This window comes from Montipora foliosa, chromosome 12, assembly GCF_036669935.1.
Source record: "Montipora foliosa isolate CH-2021 chromosome 12, ASM3666993v2, whole genome shotgun sequence".
NCBI lineage: Eukaryota > Metazoa > Cnidaria > Anthozoa > Scleractinia > Acroporidae > Montipora > Montipora foliosa.
This window is the reverse complement of record NC_090880.1, coordinates 24396097-24413596: the sequence shown is the minus strand read 5'-3', so window position 1 is coordinate 24413596 and position 17500 is coordinate 24396097. Positions and strand designations below refer to the sequence as shown.

At 40.5% G+C, this 17500-nt stretch overlaps 2 protein-coding genes across 3 annotated transcripts in view; both read right to left on the bottom strand.

Annotated features, from left to right (window-relative positions):
- LOC137978413 (girdin-like) overlaps window positions 1–17500 on the bottom strand; it is a 65929-nt gene that overhangs the window by 34767 nt on the left and 13662 nt on the right. For both annotated transcript variants that reach the window (XM_068825324.1, XM_068825323.1), the window contains exons 9-22: window positions 17284–17396; window positions 16347–16428; window positions 14968–15039; window positions 12585–12671; window positions 11899–11989; window positions 11442–11574; window positions 10190–10251; window positions 9896–9932; window positions 6790–6952; window positions 6073–6251; window positions 2443–2916; window positions 2129–2212; window positions 974–1057; window positions 448–531 (exon numbers count right to left, since the gene is read on the bottom strand). In XM_068825324.1, coding sequence (XP_068681425.1) covers window positions 448–531; window positions 974–1057; window positions 2129–2212; window positions 2443–2916; window positions 6073–6251; window positions 6790–6952; window positions 9896–9932; window positions 10190–10251; window positions 11442–11574; window positions 11899–11989; window positions 12585–12671; window positions 14968–15039; window positions 16347–16428; window positions 17284–17396 — 1745 coding nt within the window. The remainder of the gene's footprint in view (window positions 1–447; window positions 532–973; window positions 1058–2128; window positions 2213–2442; window positions 2917–6072; window positions 6252–6789; window positions 6953–9895; window positions 9933–10189; window positions 10252–11441; window positions 11575–11898; window positions 11990–12584; window positions 12672–14967; window positions 15040–16346; window positions 16429–17283; window positions 17397–17500) is intronic.
- On the bottom strand, window positions 4865–5719 carry LOC137979877 (uncharacterized). The gene is made up of 2 exons (XM_068827194.1): window positions 5136–5719; window positions 4865–4934 (listed from the first exon to the last, which is right to left on the bottom strand). Exons 1-2 carry the CDS (start codon window positions 5717–5719, stop codon window positions 4865–4867), a joined length of 654 nt encoding a protein of 217 aa, XP_068683295.1.

Sequence of the window (17500 nt, the reverse complement as noted above, 5' to 3'; positions counted from 1 at the left end):
AAATGTTAGGACGACACTGATTCGCTTCATCTCAGACGGTCTATTATTTCGAAATGACTTTACAACTTAAAGTCGCGAGCCTCAAGGGTTGGGAGAAGAATAAATTGGCACGAAAGTTTTGTTCTTCGTCGGCTCCAACCCAAACGCCCCAAAAAATGCGAATCCAAGCAAGCCTCAATTAAAACCCGAACTCACATCTCCTGGGATTATTTTCTAAAAAAACGGTGGCGCTGCGTCGGTGAGTCGAAGCAAGGGTTGTATGTAATGAATTGTCAAAATAAACTGACCACCATTGGGAACTTGAAAAGCTGGCCTTTCAATAGATAGCCCTTCGACACAGCAAATTGCCGGAAGGTTAAGCCAGTTTTCTTATTTCCCTACAGTGGTCAACCCAGTTCATACAACCAAGTTTCCAATCCGAAACTTTCACGATAACATTCAACTCACCCATTTTTCAGTTCGTGTACTTCTTTTTCTCTTTTTCTGAGATTCTCATCTGTTTTGTTCTTATGATTCACTGTCTCCTCAACTCTGTCAGACAAAAATGCAGAGAAAACAGAGTTAAAAAAGATAACCTATAATTTCAAAACAAACTTAATTGTCATAATTAAGTAAAGTACGATCGTCCGGGTGAGTATAGTCCTGAGAAGGACTGTTTGAGATGATATTGACTGACGTTACGACACCCTGAGCGGAAGTCATCGTCAGAGTCAAGTAATTACAACGATCATTTGACTCTGAAGATGACTTTCGCTCAGGATGTCGAAACGTCAATGTTATCTCAAACAGTCCTTTTCAGGACTACAATCACCCGGACGATCGTACTTCACTTAATTATGATATGCCTTCTGGGTTCAAACCATTAACGATTTTAAACTTAATTATCATGAATATTATCGACGAAGAATCTACTCAATGGTCATTACCGGATTTGAACACAACGGGGATACGCGCGGAGATTCGCGATCAATACCTGATCTCCAGCTCGTTGATCTCATCTTCTTTTCTTCTGAGATGCTCTTCTGATTTTTTGTTTTGAGATAAGAAATCTTCAATCCTACAAGAAACGAAATATGAGAAGTGACGGAAAATGAGCACGGAGATGAGAGGTAATGTTATTTTGACCCAGTGAGTTCTAAGTATAGGTAATCACATGATTTCGAGTGCAATTTGGAATAAATAAGCACAAGTAATTTTTTTCAAAGACAACCAAAATTGCACGAGCCCGTAGGCGTATTTATTCCAAATTGCACGACAAAAATCATGTGATTACTTATTAACAATATACATGAAAAAATTCGAGATGGTTAAGCAGAAGAAACACCCGTGTATCACGCAATCAGGGAAAAATTGCGCCCTAAATTGCGCCATCCAGGGCAAACAAAAGAAAACAAAAGATTTGATTGGTTCTGACCAAACCCTATTGTTTATTAGCCAATCATAATCCAGAATTTCGATGTGTAATTTGCACCGGTATTACACTTTTTGCACTGTGTTACACTTGAACTGCACTGCTCTCAACCAATCAGAATCGAGAAATTTTTTCATGTATATTATTTTCCTTGTAAGGCGGTGGAGAGGGGGAGGGGGGGGGGGGGGTTTCGAAGCACGATCAGCGCAGATCGAAGTTCTAGGCCCACATTTGTTCACTGCGCTCAGTTAGTTTTGTCATCAAACACTGTCTTGTCAAAGAATACGATTGTGTGAGATCCTGAAGTCCCACAGAATTTATGAACATTGAAGGGTTGTGAGACGGGGCCTACGGTTTATAGTCCTTATCCGAGAAGACTTGAAAGTCTAACCATTAGTGGATGTAATTACAAAGGCAGCACTTTCTCCTTAGTTATTTTAAGATCCTGAGTATTGGCCCGGCCGGAGTCGAACTCACGACCTCACGCATGTCATCCCGGTGCTCAACCAAACTGAGCCATTGGTGCGCGGTGGGAATCGAACCTGACACAGTGGAGGAAGACAGGTGCTTTCACCACTGTAATCATCCTGCTGAGAAATCAGCCTTGGCTTTTTTGTCTCACTTGTCGAATTGTGATGTTTTAGCGCAAATTTCAGCACGTTGCATAATAAGAGAGCTAAGTTCAGTGCTGCTATCCAGCTAGTTCAACAAACTCACCTATTTTCCAGTTCGGCAGTTGCTTTCCTTTGTTTCCTCAAAACCTCTTCCGTTTGGCTTTGTTCTTCTGCTGCTTCAGCGAGTCTAACAAGCATAAAGTAAATTGAATTAATAAACCACCGACACAGCCATTCAACCCGTTCGCGCCAGAGCAATCCGCGCCAAGCGCGAACGCGGGAAACGTTTTCGGGCCAATAATTGGTTGAGAACGTACAGCAAATTTCTTAACCAATCAAAACCCGTTGCTATGAAAACCATGGCAACCGCAAAATCACTTGAAAATCACTTGCGAAAGTGCCACTTGTGAAACTTGCCTTTTTTCAAGACTCTGCATTCGTCTGTCTTTAGCTTCAGTCGCTTCCTTCAGTTCCGCAATAGTTTCTTCTCTGTCTTTTACCTTATGATTTATCTTCGCAACAGCTTCTTCACTATCTTTTAACAGTTCCTGCAAATCGCTGATTTCCCTTTTTCTCTCTCGTAATTCTAAGTTCAAATCGGCGAGCTTCTCCTCTTTCGACTGAACAGCCTTTGTAAGCTCTGCAATCTTCTCTTCTTTAGATTCCGACTGCTTTGCGAGGTTAGTGATTTCCTGTTCGTTTTCTTTGACGCGTTGATAAAGTTCCATAACATTTGCTTCCCGTTCCTCTGCCAGCCGACTCAGCTCTGTTATTTTCTCCTGTTTTTGGTCAGCCTCTTGGTTTAACTGTATTATTCTTATTTCTTTATCCTTTAGCTCTTCAGCCATGCAACCGAGATCCTTAGTCTTTTCCTCCGAGATTTGGTAATGGCTACAGAAACCGTTGGAAAGGATTACGTTAATTCCTTACAACCATTTTTTCCGAGACACAGGCAGACCATAACCCATTACTCCAAACACCCCTCCGTTGAAAGTGGAAGAAAAAAGTGCTGATGGGGAGATGCGATGCTAGTACACCACAGTTCTCCCAACACCAAAGCAAATGCTATTACTAAGGAATCCCGTTCTACAGGATCTCATCACAAGGAACGAAGGTAGCCCTACTTTGACTGATCGTTTTATAAGAACTGACCCCCGCTTCTCGAGAAAGTCCCGAAACTTTCAGGTGTCCAAATTTCCTCTGCATCATTTTGCCTTTTTGTTACCTTGAAAAGATGTTGAAAGAGCGGATTGTCGTTCTGTAAATGGCTTTTCGGGACTTGAAAAGAAACAGCCCCATGGTAATTTTTAGATTCATTCCCTCTGTGGTTTTTTCTTGTTTCGTTTATGCATACATGACTTAAACGAAAAACCTTAAATAACAATGACCACAACCAGGTTTTCTGAGCCAGTGAGACTGAGCACCCCCAGCAAACCATTGTTTTAACGAAAACCGTTGGTCAGCAAACTGGTTATGGTCATTGCTGTCTTAGGTCTTCCGACTTAAACGGGGACACTGAGCGTTGATTGGCTGAGAGGCATAATGCCTGGAGGGAAAGCCGCTGTTCTAGTTATTGACCGCGGAAACGATATCTCGAATGAGAGGGTATGGGAGTTATAGTATATGAAACGGCAAAGGGCAACAGGGAATTACTGCTGCTTTTCACAAAAGCATTAAAATCATCTTAATCTAACCTGTTGTCGTCTTTTGAGCATTTGATGGATTTCGGTAGATAACGCGCCGAAAATGGCCAAAATCAAACAAGTTTGCAAAATGCAAATTTCAGCCTGACGCCATGCTAAATTTTCATTCTGTGAGTATCACGTTTACATGAAACACGGACGGCAAAAGTGACCACGTGACCATAACAGGGAGCTTAAGCATGCGCGTGTTTGAGACGCGGACGGCAACCGGAAGTGAGCTGTTTTCCCTTTTGGCTTGTTTTCACACAACCACATTTACATTGCTAAGTATCTTTTCTCCATTAGAGATGATTACTATAAAAATCTGGGAGACACCACTGCCCTGGCACGCAAAATGTTCTCTTCCGGTTGCCGTTCGCGTCTCAAAAACGTGCGTGCTTAAGCTCCCTAATTTTCTCGCCCTTCTACGTGAAAGTAGGCATTTTCGCGTTTACCGTATACGAGGAATTTTCTTTTCCTACTTAAGACTAAAGTTGTTTGTGCAAAAAAATAACCCCAAAACCATTTTCCGGTAGGTCAAGCAAGGAAAATTTAGGTTTCATGGTTAGAGATCGTTTATAACTGATTCCTTACTGAACTTTTCTTCACGAACTCACGATGACTCTTGGTTGACTCACAAAACAGCTTTGACAGGTAAGGATTTTCATTTTACATGGCGTCTCTTTCCACACACAACGTTTAAAGGGGCTCCGAGTTTTTGTTCTTGTATTTTGTTAACTAAATACTCGAAATTAACAAAGTCCATTCCGAGTTGCCGGGGGCCACGCCAAGCTTTAGTCACAAACTTCACTCCATTTTACGTAAAACGTGAAACGGCAAGCAAACGTTTGCCGTTTCACGAAAACGTACCGGTAATGCAAAATCTCTCTTTTGACTACTACAGTAACCTATCTCAATTAAGTTTTAACAAAAAAGTATCCTTTCTTATTTTTATAAGCAAAGGCTTTTTAAAACAAATTGAGGTAAAAATTATCGGGAAAAATGAGCTACGTTTCGACCGAACTTCGGTCATTATCAAGCTTAAAAGTGAAGATAAAATTTTGCATACATATAAATATAAAACTAGGAAGTAAAAGTATGTAAAATATGAAAATGTACAAAAGGGGGTATTAAAAACATGCAAGAATAAAAAAGGATTAAGACACTTTCGCACGAATTGAGTCTGACTGTACATTGAGGCTTGGTCTCAGTTCATTAAAGGCCCACCTTCACCCAGAGGTCATTGCGGTCGTTTGTTTTTGTTTTTCAAATGACGACTTGTCTAAATACGTGATGTGATTGGCTAAAGGCACTCAGGCCAATCACGCGGGAAACAACATGTCAAATATTTAGGTAATTTCGTGTTACAAGAAATTCAGTCACGGTGCGCAATGACTTTTGGTCGAATGTGGGCCTTTAATAAAAAACATTTCATAAATGAGACAGTCAAACTTGCTCTTGCACTTTTTTAAGATGGTAAAATTCCTCGTAAGGTCATTGGGCACATAGGAATGTTCCACACGGAAATGCTTTCCAATGGAGAAAGACGCATTCTTGTGCTCGTCAACGCGTTGATGCAAATGCAGCCGTGTGTAACCAACATAACCTGCATCACACAGGTCACATTTAAATTGATAAACAAGGGATTGTTGGTTGACAATGGGAGGCTTGACTTCGCGCGGTTTCAGATGCTGTTTAATCTTGTGGTTAACAAACATGGGCTGGACGGTCACTTGAATTTTCTGGCTCAGATCTTTAAGTTGTGCTCTCACAATAACGGCTGAAGACTGGTCCTTAAATGGCAGAACAACGGGAACCGGTTTTAATTCGTTGTGAACAGCTGGTAACTCGAGAACAGGTTGATCAGAAGCTTTGACTGCGATAAAGCGCGAGATGGTGGAATTAATTAACCTGTCTGGATAACTAAGACGAGAAAACACCGTTTTGAGCCGATTACATTCATCGGAAAAGTATGACCAGTTGGATGAGAGGCAGAAGGCACGATCAAGCATAGTTTTCAATAAGCCGCGCTTGTAGTGATCATCAACATGACTCTTGTAATACAGCAAAAGGCCTCAATGTACAGTCACACTCAATTCGTGCGAAAGTGTTTTAATCCTTTTTTATTCTTGCATGTTTTTAACACCCCCTTTTGTACATTTTCATATTTTACATACTTTTACTTCTTAGTTTTATATTTATATGTATTTAAAATTTATCTTCACTTTTAAGCTTGATAATGACCGAAGTTCGGTCGAAACGTCGCGCATTTTTCCCGATAATTTTTACCTCAATTTCTTATTTTTCACATGGAAAAAGGCCGTAAAAAGGGCAGTAATATGAGATGTATATTATATGAACTTACAGCAAGCTCTGTTCCTCAATCTGTGCAATTTCTTCTCCCTTTTCTCGCAGTTCACCCGACAAATTCAACACATTGTCCACCGAGGTTCGTAGCTCATCGTGCTGTTTCTTTACAATTGCTCGCAATTTGTTTAAATCGTTCTCCTGTTGTAGCCCTTTCGCTTTCAGTTTGGCTACATCCTACAAAACAATAATTTGAAATAATAAACAACTTACAAGATCAATTTCGACGCTGTTTACAGAGGTACATCGTTGATAACAATTGCTTTCCTTCTCAGTTGAAGACGCCGGGTGTCAATGAACAGTTCCAATCAAATGACATTGAAAAATCGCCAAAACACATCGCCTGATAGAGGGATCTTTAAACGGGCAAAAAATTGGGACAGGTGCTAACAATGTTTACGGTCGCTGAGCTACTCCAGCTGAGTCGCCCACAACAAAGGGCTAACCCTCGAAACGTAGGTTTTCTAGTTTCCTTTCGGTGATCAAACCACTTGATACAACCAAATTTCTGTGTTTCAATCACTAACCGACGCAATAGCCATGTTTTGTTAAAAACTTGCTGTTTCATTGAAACACCCTTTTTAATCAAAATCGATATCATAGGATCGGGGGTCTAAATCATGACACGATCACGTTCCGATAATGTCTGACGGACACATCGATGCGTGCCTCTGGCTTTTCATTCTACATTCCAAACAAAGGAAGCGCGTCTTACCTCCGTTAGACTGTACACAGCTGTCTTTCCATCCATCACGGCTTTTTGCAGTTGTTCATTTTCAGCTTTCAATTCAATGATTCTCTGACTCGAATGTTTAAGTTCTTCAATCGTTTTCCTCAGCTGTTGGTTTTCTCTCTGCATTCTGAGAACTTCTATTGAGCTGTAAGACAAAACAACCACTCAACTTAACCTACTCGTTTAACGTATTTCCCCTAAGCTCGCGTGCGGGATGCACAATCCCGGAATCAGTGCAACCGGATTGGCACCGGGAGAGAGCGGAAATATTCGTTCTTTCTCGCAAACCTGAGCGAAATCTATAACGAGAGTCAAGGAGATCACAACCTCAACTTTTGTTGCGCTATTTGATATGGTTAGGTTATTTAAGCACTTCAAGTTCAAGATTAACATTTACTAATCATAGGAAAGCTTAAATAACAAAAATGACCACATCAACAAGAACGAAACAAAAGGTAGAAATTTGTGCCACTTGTTACCACGTAAAATGTATTTATTACGACTGTCCAGGAGTCAAACTAGCATGAGTAGTAATCGAGACACTGAAAGTTTGTCGTTATGTACTGGCGATTCAACAAAAATATCTTTTCACGTCTTTTAAAAGGAACCTCCACTCCTATTAATGTATAAGGTACTTTCCATATATGGCCGCGCGAAGTCAGCCATCACAAAGAATGTTTTTTTCTTTAAGGTGGCTCAAACCAGTTTCAACACTTTCAAGAGACCTTGTTATTAGAATGGATTGACACTACAACACGTTATCATCACTTTATCACGTAACAGCAATGTTATGGTACCATGTAAAACATCAATTATTTCTGAACAAGACGCAGTTATTCTTGTGACGTAAAAATTAGTTTAAGTTTAAGTTTAATAAAGCTTCTTACCAATGTACAAAAGAAAATATATATACAAAAGTACAATAGGTAAAGGAAAGCAATAGGGGGAAACTGAATTCCCATGGCAACAGAAAAGCCTTGCAAAACCATCGTATATTTTGTTTTAAGTTTCTCATATCTGGAAAACGAATTCCGCGACCCCAATTTTCTACTGCACAGAAGTGATCGGCAGGCCACGGTGAAACTCTATGCAACGTTTAAAAAATTATGCGGACCGGATTCAGAGCTACCTAAACTTTGAATTCTTTCAGGTGGCTCGGAATCCGCTCCACAGCATTTTTTTTTTAACTGACTTTGCAGAAAGTTTTATTCTGGCATGCTGATTACATTTCAGAAATAAAAAATGGGGATCACCGAGTTCGTTTTAGAGATATGAGCAACTAATGCCAAAATATGGGGTGTTTTTGCAGGGCTTTCCCGTTGCCACGGTAGCCTGTTACGTCACAAAAAAGACCGAATCTTTTTCAGCAATAATTGGTGTTTGATATTGTACCAAAACATTGCTGTTAAGTGATAAATTATTGTAGTGTCAATTCTTCTAATAAGAACGTTTCTTTCAAGTGTTGAAACAGGTTTGAGCCACCTTAAACCGGAAGAAATAATGTTAATTTTTTTGTCGACGTGTTTGAAAGTGCTTGTGTCAAAGAATCACTTAGTTTTGTTTACAAATTTCCGGGCGCCACAACCTTAAATAACTATGGCGTGTTACGGTTTCCCTATTGCGGTGACATGAATAACAACAATACGGCAACCGTATAAACACGTCACAAGAGGGAGCTTAAGCAACGACAGCGGCGACGGCAACAAGAACGTCACAAATTTGCATACTTAGTGGGCAACAACGCCCTGCACGTGTGTTTTTCACTTTTGTCCATTTCTTTGCCGTCGTCTGCACGTCTGAACGGTGCCTACTAATTTAAAGGTACTTTTGCGCGGTTTACTGAATATTCGGGAAAAGCAGATCTTAACAAGTGTTATTGAAATCCAAAAAGAAAATTGGGGGTAACCACGCATTTTTCGAAGATAATTAATATTTGTGAAAACCTTTAAAATACATAGCAATGTATGGTGTTCTTTTCCAAATTGAAGCTTAATTATCTCTGAAAAAGATGTGGTTACCCCAAACTTTCTTTTTGGATACCAAGAGCACTTGATAAGTTCTGCTTTCTCCGAATAGTTTTGAACCGCGGAAAAATATCCCTGTATTAATAGGCACCACCCATAGGAAATCCGAGCATCTCGAGATGCCCAGAACGTATGCGCAAAAACAATAGTAGGCACCGTCCTTAAGCGCCGTTCCAACCAGTGTCATTTTTGAGGAACTACCACACCCTGAAGTGATTACAGTAATGTGAATTTATATTTTGAGAAGGCGTTCTCGTTCTTGTCACCGTCGTCGTTGCTTAAGCTTCCTAATTAGCGACCTTTAGATCGGAGGACGAGTACGAATACGAGTACGAGTTTCCGTTCTGAGCATGCGCACTTCGTAAAATGTCGGCCTCGACCGTTGGCCTCCAAACCTCATGCGCATGCTCAGTAGGGAAATCTCGCACTCATAGTCGTCCTTGTTCTCCGATCTAAAGGTCCCTATTATTCCACACGGCGTTGCACGGAAATTTGTTTGCATCAAACACGAGCAATCTCTCGTGCGGCTACTTGGTTCCAGACCAATCAGGAGCGTTGCAGTCATTAGACGCGATATGATTGGCCATTACTTGGCGGGACCTGTATTCTAAATTTAGATAATACCGTAAACTGATTGGCCAAGGCCCAATGAGCGAGATTAACACTTCTGGGTTATGGGCTTCTGCTTGAACACAGTTTAGGGTGGTTTTCAGTTGAGTGTCGAAAGTAATTAGTGAATTTCTTTAGTTTTGCATTACTTCACTCAGCGATTGGTTCAAAGTTCTCGCGCCATTTTTTCAACCAATCAGAAGTGAAACCCAAACCAATCGTGGCTCTTGCGTGCACATTTTCCCGCGCTTTGTGTCGGCTGCGTGTAATTACTTCGAGTTTTGATTGGTTTACTGGATTGTCTCGGTTCTTTTGATTGGCTAAAGTAATTACTTTGGTTTTGGTTTTACGACACCCGATTGAAACTCGCTCTAATTTCATTTGTATTTCTAGGATTTGAGCTTTTTAAAAAGGCCCGACTGAATAAATATTTTGATATCTAGGTTTGAACTTACCTAGATTCACTAAATTCACTTGCAAAGGTGGAGGGACCTGAAAAATAATACCATCAGAAAGAAACCTTCAGAATTTTCTCTTGTAAAGAAACTTGGATATACAATTGAAATTGACGAGTTGACGAGTAGAACACGAATGGTAGATAGGGTTTTGACTTGAGCCACCAATCAGCTTTTACGTGTGAAGAGATCATACTTTCGCGCGAAAGATCACTTGGTATTTCATTGATGTATATATAATAAAGTTCGTTATTATTGTCACCGATCAGATAAATCACAGAGAAAGTACAACACCTGGAGACTTTTTCCCTCTGAGAGCATCAACTTCCAACGTCAGAGACGCTGCCTCAGCTACACTGTAAATAAACGAAGTGAATTGCATCAAACGCTGCCTGGAACTCAACTCAAACTCATTGTTGCAAATCTCAATATTTGAATACTTTACGACCTCGGTTTCTTGCAACGGCAGAAGGTGTCGATTTGTGTGAATTACCTTTTACTAAAGGCAGGGTTAAAGTTTAGATTTTCCCGAGTATACTTTACAAATGAACACGTATCTATTCTTGCACTGTGCAATATTTCTGGCGACATGTCTCCTAATGAATTGCTAGACAACTTCCTAAAACGTCGCCAGGATACTAATAATAATAATATCTTATTAGCTCAAGAAGAACTAAGGTTAAAAGAAAGTTCGAGCAAGGGAGCTAAGTTAACCTAATTGGTTTTCTAGTTAGCTCCCCTTTACATACAGCTATTTCGAGAAAGTTTGTCAAGAATAAAGTGCACGCGACAATCCCGAAAGGTAATATGGGATTGATCAATACACTCTTTCTAACGACTGTAGCTGTCGAACCGACTTTTGTTACTTTCCTTCAGCACTCGCAAACATATATCAGTGGCCTCCCGTACGATTCTTTTAAATTTCTTTGAAAAACAGTACACTTAAAATCACCCACAATACCTTTCAGGATTGTCGCGTGCACTTTTTTCCGACAACCTTTCTCAAAATAGCTGTATAAGGTAACAGGGTGTTGCAATGCGCCTAACTGGCGATCAACCCCTTTTGTTTCGAGAGGGTTACAGCGCGCCAAGTTCTGTCAAAGATATCGCACAATGGCGTCGCCAGAGCTAATTTCCGTTTCGTAAACGGCCGTTGCCATTTTTCACGGTCGATGCCATTCTTAGTAACCAAGCCTTTTGTATTCGGCTAGATTTCAATAAATTGTTAGGGTTAGCTTCATTTAAGTACTTTAAAATTGCGATATCTGGAATGGTTGTCTCAGTAGTGTAATGATTAAGTGTGTATGCTCTTCTTTTTTTCCTAAGGTTTTTCTAATTTTCTTTCAATATTCTAAGTGACATACGCTGCTAATCAAGTCCTAGATTTAGTATTTTTTCATCATTTGCAAACGTCAAACTAAAGTAAGTGTCGTCCGAATGGCAATGACCGAGTACGAAACGGAAATTTGCGTCGCCAGACAAGATATCCGCGAAAACACTTGACAGTGCAAGACCACTTCAACCCTAAAAGGTTTAAAAAACGAACCTGTTTTGCTTGTCCACAATCAACTGGGCGTTCTCTTCCATCACTTCTTTCAGCTTAAGTTGGTCAAATTGTCTTTCTTCAGCTAGATGGTGGATGTGAGACTTCAACTTTTTGTTCTCTTCTTCCAGTATTTCTGAAAAGTAAGATTTATTCATAGAGTTTTATCGTTTGCGTGACATTCCTTTTTGTCGTTGTGTGTGCGTTGTCCCAAGTGACAACAAGGTGATACAACTAGTGAACTCACGGTAGGATTGGAATGAGCATGTGATAGAGGCTGGAGTAGGTGAAGTAACTTCATTCTCCCAAATCAGCTTCCGTTCCATGCTCGTTCCAGTCCAACCAGGAGTACTTCCTCATCCTGATCAAAGTGCAATCTGTTTTGTAGTCGTTCAAATAAATCATAAGCAAGAGTCATTCAAAAATACTGCTGGAAACTTTTCCCATAAGCTAATCTCACCAATTCTTTCTTCCTTGGTGTTGAGACCTGCTAACTGTTCTTCCAACACAACTTTTGTGTCATACAACAGCTCATTTTGCTCTTTAAGTTCCTGGAAGGAAAAAATAGCAAATCTCGTTCTCAAGAATGCCCAGAGCATTTTGAGGGTCTTTCAAGCCAAGGGTGGTCTTATTTCCGGGACATGGCTCTTAAGCCAGGTCATATTCCTACCAACTTTTAGGACATAGCATGCCGGAGAGAAGCATAAACTTTCGAAATAGACCGATCATACAGTAACACGAGAATGTCCGGAAACGTTTCGAACACGCATACGGTAAAAGTACAATCACTGACATTTACCTCTTGTTTAAGCATTGATTCGAGTTCATTTTACTCCGTATTCATTTCAAAATATATCCACGGAGGCTGTGACGGGTCAAACTTTCCCACCAGAGATAAGAAATTGGTCTGCAGGAGCGATTTATAGACAGATTTAGGGTGTTTTCACTGAAACACAAAGTATACACGGGCATACACTTCACACAAAAGGCTGTCTTGACAATACGAACGAGACAAACTTTAAAACAGTGTGGCTTTGTGATAACAACCAACAATTCTAATCGCTTACCTCTCTGATAGCGCTGTAAGGCTTCGCAAACTGAACCGGTTGATGTTTTTGAGATTACGAACCCCTAACTCTTTCTTACCTCTGATCTCTTTTTGTAGTAATCCAACTCTCTGAGTTTTTCCTTAAATCTGTAGTTATCAGCCTCCAGCTTGTCGACTTTATCTGACTAAATTATAAGAGAAAATAGCTTTAATTTTTTACTATTTTTCTCAAATGGCGGGGTATCTTAAACTTCAGGGTGGACAGTTTGAAAACTAGTTACCGTTGTTGCGTGAAGTGTGTTTAGTGTAGTAGGAAGTGCGAAGTGTGTAGCAACTCTCGAAGGATTTTCAAAACTAATTTGCATTATTGTTTTGGTGACTTTTGCCTTTAGTTATTGATTGTTATAACTTTAACAATCAATTAAGGAAACGACGGACGGCCCCATCTAGAGCAAGACCAGTTGCCCGTTCCTCGAGAACCTCGAAAACTTTCCAAGCCCAAAAAGCCAATTGTGAAACTACGATCTACCTATTCTAGAAAGCTGTTCTTTCAACAGATTACAATGAGGCACTTTCGGGCCCTACGTTACTTAGAAACCCCCAACACCTAATCCAGCCAGGATATTTATGACATCCCATACACGTGTTCAATGTTCTAGTATCTGAGCTGTTTGCACAAAGCCTGCTCTTTAACCAACACAAAAATTCCCTAATATTTACTACGATAAGGTTAGGGCCAGAATTACGGTTATCATAAAAAGCATCTTGCGCTGCTTCCATAACATGCTCGCGGCCAGGTAGTGAAGACTTAAGTTTTATTTTATTAACTTTGCCAGTCAAGCTGGCAGAGCGCCACAACAGCTTGCGCCAATTGCTGTGGCCCCTTTTTTTATCCTCCCAACCAAAATACACAACAGAAGACAGACCACAACACCGGGAACTACGTGCCCTACTCTTAGTGACAAGTGTGTGGGTTCTTTTACGTCCCACAGGATTATTAACATTGAAGGGTTGTGAGACGGGACCTCCGACTTATCGTCCTTATCCGAGAAGATTTGAAAGTCTAACCATTTGCAGATGTAGTTACAAAGGCAGCACTTTCTCCTCAGTTATTTAAAGAGTGTTGGTCCGGCCGGAATTGAACTCGCGACCTCCCGCGTGACAGCCCGGTGCTCAACCAACTGAGCCACCGATGCGCTGCACGCTATCAACATCCACATCTACACTGTTTGCACACTCCAGCAGCAAAGTCAGCAACATTGTCGGCCAACAACTTCCAACATTAGGGACCTTAAGATCTACGACGGCGACGTCGACGAAAACAAATATGAACTAAAATCCGTGCTGCACGTGCAGCACGATTATTTATGCTCTTTTAACCAATGATATCATTGTTTTGTGGCGTTTTTGTCGACGTCGTCGTCGTAGATCTTAAGCTCCCTATTGTTTAAACGTTGGGTGTCAGTTACACGTTGCTTCCGTTTGCACGTTGCACGTTGTTGCGTGTTCTTGGGAGTTGTCGCGCGACGTCTGAAACTGCGGGTCAAAATTTTAGTCCCTGGGGAAACGTTTGCACGAGTCTTTAACTTACGTCTGTTTCTGCTGGCCTCATACATCATAAGCCTTTTTGAGACATGACAGGACGGTCACTTTTTGCTCGAGAGAAAAGAACATACCACAACACTGGGAACTTCATGCCCTACTCTTTGGGGAGGGGGTGGGGGTGGCAACCAATCTCTGGAGACACAGATAACAATGCTACAACGTACAATTGTTGGTGGACGAACAATAACAGCTAATGAGAGATTTTTTGTTTTCGTCCACCAACAAGGTGGCGACGATGTAACGTGAAAACCATCTATACAAGGTCTATGTAACGAAATTTTCACAGATAAAGCTATCTTTAGACGAGTTCTTAAATAAGTTTTGGTTTGCACGATTGACTATAGGTCTGGTTTCGCGAGAAAATCAATCTATGAATAACTCAGTCTGTGAATACGCCGTTCCACGAAAACAATGAAGTTGTACGCTCCTAGCAGGCGCTGCAGAGTACGTTTGAAAGTGGGGGAGGGGAGAGGGGGGAAAGGGTACAATCTTGGACAGAATTGTTGAGAAAAGTCTGCTTTTGGACTAAATACAAACACAAGTATGAAAAACAAGCTCTCTTTTTTTGTTCACAATGCCCCCACCCCTTCCCAATCAATATTGCTAGACGAACAAGACATGTCGAACTTGGGCTTATCAACATTGGTTGAAGTGGGGAGGGTGGTGGCTGCTCGGGAGCGATACTGAGTGCTTAGCGCGTAAAGTAGTTCCCGTTTTTAATATGTGTAAATTACTAAGTCTTTGATGAGGCCGAAACAATAATGTAAGAAAATTGGGGGCAGTCCCTCCCTCTCCGCAGAAGTGCCTAGTCATGGGCTCCTCTTGGTGCAAGGTTCCACTGGATTAACCAACTGAGTAATGACCGACTTCTCATACCTTAGCTCTGAGCGAATCAATTTCATCTCTGTAAGCCTTGACCCATCTTGCATCCTGAGACAAACTCTTGTTCTAAGTATTCAGGAAAAAACACAATATACATGAAAATACTTGAACAACCACTCTTTGAGATAATGGAATGGCCAAGGGCAAAAAGTGCAGTATAAAATTAAAGGGAAGCACTGTTTGCGTAACCATTGAAAGTAGGAATTATATTTTTGTTACTTGGTCCAATCTCTGCAAAATATCTGCATATGAAGCCACCTTCCTGCTCTATTATTCTATTAATTAATGGTAATAAAAATAATGATAATAATGATAGCTATCATCATCATTTCATCTTGAGCTTATATCACAAACAGGGACCGTGGAGACCATTTTATAGTGGCAGGGCTAAAAATCTTTGTGAGCTCATATGTAAGGGAAGACGCGTTTTGTTACTTTCACGAGGTAAAATTCATACATTATTCATGTCATCTTGAGCACTGGAAAATCAACCACAGCAAAAAAGTGGTAGAATAAGGACTATAGCACTAGGTACCAGCCCCTCCTCTTCCACAGTCCCTGGAGCAAGTGCTCGGCTGATTGGCAAGACTGTAATAATTATTCAAATCACTCTAAAGCAGACCTAATAATGAAATGTTGGTTTTACAATGAGAAAGGAAAATTGGAGCACCAGTTACATCACCTTGGCCTTCTTTCACCCTTAATTGCCTATATTTTTTGTGCCCAACTTTGGAAAACTCTGTACAGAAGTTAAGTGCCCTCTACTTCTCCTAATTTGCCACAATTTGATGAAATTTTTTCTAACAGTTCTTAGAAAGTTACTGATGCAGGGCTGCCCCCCAATTCTAATGCTGCTGAAGTAATAAATCAACAACGAGTGCAAGTGATTCATCATAGGTTCCGAACAGCAAGAAACTAAATGAAAGCATGAGACCAAGTGCTTTTATTGTTTCGGGGTGTTTGGAACCTATGATGAAACACAAAGCACAAGTTTTTTATATGACTTCTCAAACAAGGTTGTGAATTTTTGAATTCTGTTTCCTTTGCTAATTGTGATGCAAACACTGTTGTAAACAGTGGAAAATGAGTTATTAAAAATGCTGTTCTTTGGTTTAATTTCTTTCCTTTTGATGCATAAATCTTGATATCCAATGAGGAATCAGATGACAACAACTTGTAGTTTGGATACCATACCCAAAACACATGTGGTTTTCATCTAAGTTTTCACTGGGTTTCAAAAAGGCATGCACGTGACAAATTTATCCATTTTTGATAGACTTCTGAGCTCAAGAATTATTAATGAGTTTGAGAAGAGAATTTACCTAACCAGAAATTACCATTAGATACATGCCTAGGTAATCATCATATTTTACCTCTTGTCTCAGGCTTTCTAATGTCCTTTTACTTGCTAATAGCTCATCTCTCAGCTCAGTAATGGCAACATTTTTTTCTTCTCTGATGAAAAAATTTAAAAGATTCAATATTACATCAGTTTTTTATAAAAAAATAACTCCAGTTATGAAATGAAACTATAACAGCTGCCTGGCTGACTCTTTGACTGTTCAACAGCTCATTGAATGACACACTGACAAACTGATCGACTGACTGACTGAATGAAAGACATAGAAACTGCTGCAATGACAAAGATGAAGGAATAGACTAAAGGCACAACTGATCAACAGGTTGTTTCAGCGCTTCAAGAATGAATGTAGCTAAAAATAGGTGCACGAGTTTCTGAATGAAATCAACAATGGGAACTAGCTCATCTTTGCAGTCTTGGGAACTCAATCACAAAGACTGCAGCTCGACAAGATCAGGATGCAAGCATATATCTAAGGGACCTCACGCTGCTTCTTTATGATCCATGTGTGATCTTCAAGCACAGCACCTTAGCCGGGGGGAATTTAGCCACGAGCGGCTTTTGAGAAGGGTCGAAAACAAAGGTATCCGGAGAAAAACCCATCCAGGTGTCACACTGACCCAGCTCAACAGGGTTTAACTATTGCAAACAGACAAGAAGCGGTGTTTCCCTTTGGACAAGCTGTTCTACTAAACCACAGTTCAACCACTGATCAGTTAGCTGTCTACTAGTTTCACTTGCTAAAATAGTCCTTTATATGCATTAACACAAAATTATGGGGAATTTTCCCAATTCTCAAAAGCCAAAATGACTGGGTATCCTTGCAAACTGCCTCAATAAAAAATGCTGTGCCAAGCAAAACCCTTTGGAATAGTCAACTATAATAGTGCAAGCTGAACTTTGTTACCATATTAGTTTGCCAAATCAATGCATCTTTGAACTGTTCTTACATTTCCTCGGTCAGAAGTCTTATCTTCTCCTTGTTAGCTTGGTCGGCAAATTTATCTGTGTTGTAACTCGTACGTGGGCTCATTGGTGGAGAAAAGGCACGGAGATTCTTGTTCTTGAATCAAAAGAGAGCAATATGCATAAGTCACAACATAAAAGAGGATGGGTCTGCCAAATCTAAGAGCCAGCGAGCCACACGAGCCATGCAAGTTTTGCATT

Bases quoted from the DNA above. Each gene is read 5' to 3' on its own strand.
- LOC137979877 (XM_068827194.1), bottom strand. From the start codon at position 5,719: ATGCTTGATCGTGCCTTCTGCCTCTCATCCAACTGGTCATACTTTTCC. The intron at 4,935-5,135 runs GTTTTTTATTAA...CTCTGGGTGAAG, and splicing joins GACTGTCTCATTTATGAAAT to GTGGGCCTTTAATGAACTGA.